This window comes from Scardinius erythrophthalmus (genome assembly GCF_964197995.2).
Source record: "Scardinius erythrophthalmus genome assembly, chromosome: 23".
Taxonomy (NCBI): Eukaryota; Metazoa; Chordata; class Actinopteri; order Cypriniformes; family Leuciscidae; genus Scardinius; species Scardinius erythrophthalmus.
Genome location: NC_138243.1, coordinates 14,176,290 through 14,178,502, shown reverse-complemented (window position 1 = coordinate 14,178,502; position 2,213 = coordinate 14,176,290). Strand labels below are relative to the sequence as shown.

General features: G+C 40.3%; 1 protein-coding gene across 1 annotated transcript; it reads right to left on the bottom strand.

Annotated features, from left to right (window-relative positions):
- Nucleotides 1-111: 111 nt before the first annotated feature.
- Nucleotides 112-1,980, bottom strand: hrh2b (histamine receptor H2b; the record flags this gene model as incomplete). Its single annotated transcript, XM_081353880.1, has 2 exons — nucleotides 112-444; nucleotides 1,360-1,980. The coding sequence occupies 2 exons, from the start codon at nucleotides 1,978-1,980 to the stop codon at nucleotides 112-114; spliced, it is 954 nt and encodes a 317-aa protein (XP_081210006.1).
- Between the last annotated feature and the right edge of the window lie 233 nt (nucleotides 1,981-2,213).

Here is a 2,213-nt window from a genome sequence, read left to right as displayed (position 1 = left end):
ATCTCTCGTCTCTCATTTTTTCTCTCTGGGCAACATCTCAACTTTGCGTTACAGTATCCACTGCATGTTGAATAGCTATCAGTCTGTTTCTTTTAGAAGGGAATTCATTGTTCAGACAAAAGGCAAATCCCCCTGATTGCTGCGTCTACAGCAGAGCAGCTGTGCGCACGCCCGACGGAAATCTCGGTTCAAGGCTGGGTAGAGAATGGGGTTCAGTGCAGAGTTGAGGTATCCCAACCAAAGAACGATAGAGTGAGTCAGTTTGTTCGGATGGGTCTCTGCCCACATTCCCATGAATGTGAAGTAGGTAAAATAGGGGAACCAGCAGATGACAAAAGCACCAAGCACTGCTGCCAGGGTCACTGTGGCTTTGTGTTCCCGCGCAGTGGCAACTGCATTGGCAGCCTGAGCAAAGGATGGAGTGGTTGCCCGTATACGACGCACCTAAAAGTGAGACATGAAGAGAGAGTGAGAAAGGGAACAGAGAAATTTTGTTTTATTCTGGGGGGATGCAATTAGATATTTGGTATGATAGTTATGAGGTGGGTCAATGACAAATAAGGGTCTCCACAAAAAAAAAAAAAAAGTGTTGGAATGTGCCATTTATTTTTTATTTTTTAGGAATGTACTCTTTCTAGTCATATTTGTGTCATATTGTGTTAAACACATTTAATACCAACAACGTTAAAATTAGTGACTACTGTCACTTAGTGTAACAATAAAAAAACTAAAGCTAAAAACGTTTTTTTAATGCAAATTTCATGATTTACTCAATTAAATACACTTATTTTACAACACAAAAATGTCAAATTATGATATTTTAAGAATGATTATGATCTTGATTTTGATCTCTCTATGATGTCATTTCCTGTTTCATGCATGCTTGTAGTCTGCTTCACTTATTCTAAATATTAAGCAGTGCGACTTTGAAATATTTAAGAAGATTATGTCAAGCTGCTTCATAATGTTTTCTTTTCAATATTTTAACTTTCTACATTCTACATTTTTCTTCATTATTTGGCAGTTGTATCACCCTGAATAATTATAGAATAATTTGTAAAAAAATAAAAATAACTGCAGAGCTATCAAAACATTTGCTTCAGATTCCCAATATGCCCTGGCTGCTTTAACAATGGTGTGAGTTTGAGATGGGGCTATTCGTTTTGACCAACCAATAGCTGACATTTTTCTTTTACTTTATTCTCATACCTCCACACAAATACAAAATGAATTTTAATTCAGAAATTAAAAACATGCATCATAGAAGATGTTTATTCAAATCATTGCATGTTTGAATTGAATAATATACATAGATCGGGACATAATTGTCATGTCATTTACCCAAGTGAAGAAACGTACCTGCTCACGTGCAACACAAAATATTCGATGGTACATTCCACACATGACCAGCAGAGGGAGGTAGAAGATTCCAAATGCTTTGAGAAGCACATACTTATTATTCCATTCATAGCGGCAGGTCCTGCCTTCCTCTCCTTCATCCCACATGACCCAGTCCAGGTTTTGCACTCTGAAGTTAGGTGTGTTCCAGCCTAGGTTAATAGACACAAAGGACACAGCCAGAGAGCACGTCCAGATTCCAGTCAGTGTGATCGCCACCCGTCTAGGTGTGACCCTCCTGGGATAGCAGAGCGGGCTGGAAATGGCAAGATAACGATCAACACTAATGGCTAGTAGAGTGAGGATTGAAGCACTACAGAGCATCACATCCAAAGAGATGTAGATGTTGCAAAAAACACCTCCGAGAGGCCATCTCCCATTGCGTAATTCCAGCATGGCAGAGAGCGGAAGGACCAGCAAACCCAGCAGCAAGTCTGTCACAGCCAGTGATAGTATAAAACAGCTACTAATCTGGTGCAGACGCCGACTGGTGGCCACAGCCAGACAAACCAGTACGTTTCCACAAATGGTCAGAGCAATGAAGGCCACCAGTACCACCCAGCGCAGGGTAGTGAACGTCATTGTTAGCTGCTGAAGCAGGAAAGCTTGGAGATTTTTGTCCTTAAATGTCAAAGTGATATCCAAACTAGTTTATTCAGGACACCACGTGTCATCTGTTTTTCTCAAACATTTACATTGGGTGCTATAAAACTGCCATAACATTACCATCTATGGCCACTGCTCAGATATCAGCCCAGGCTCTTTCCTACAAGAAAAAAGAACATGGTTACAGAAAAAAGCAGCCATTTGGGTAA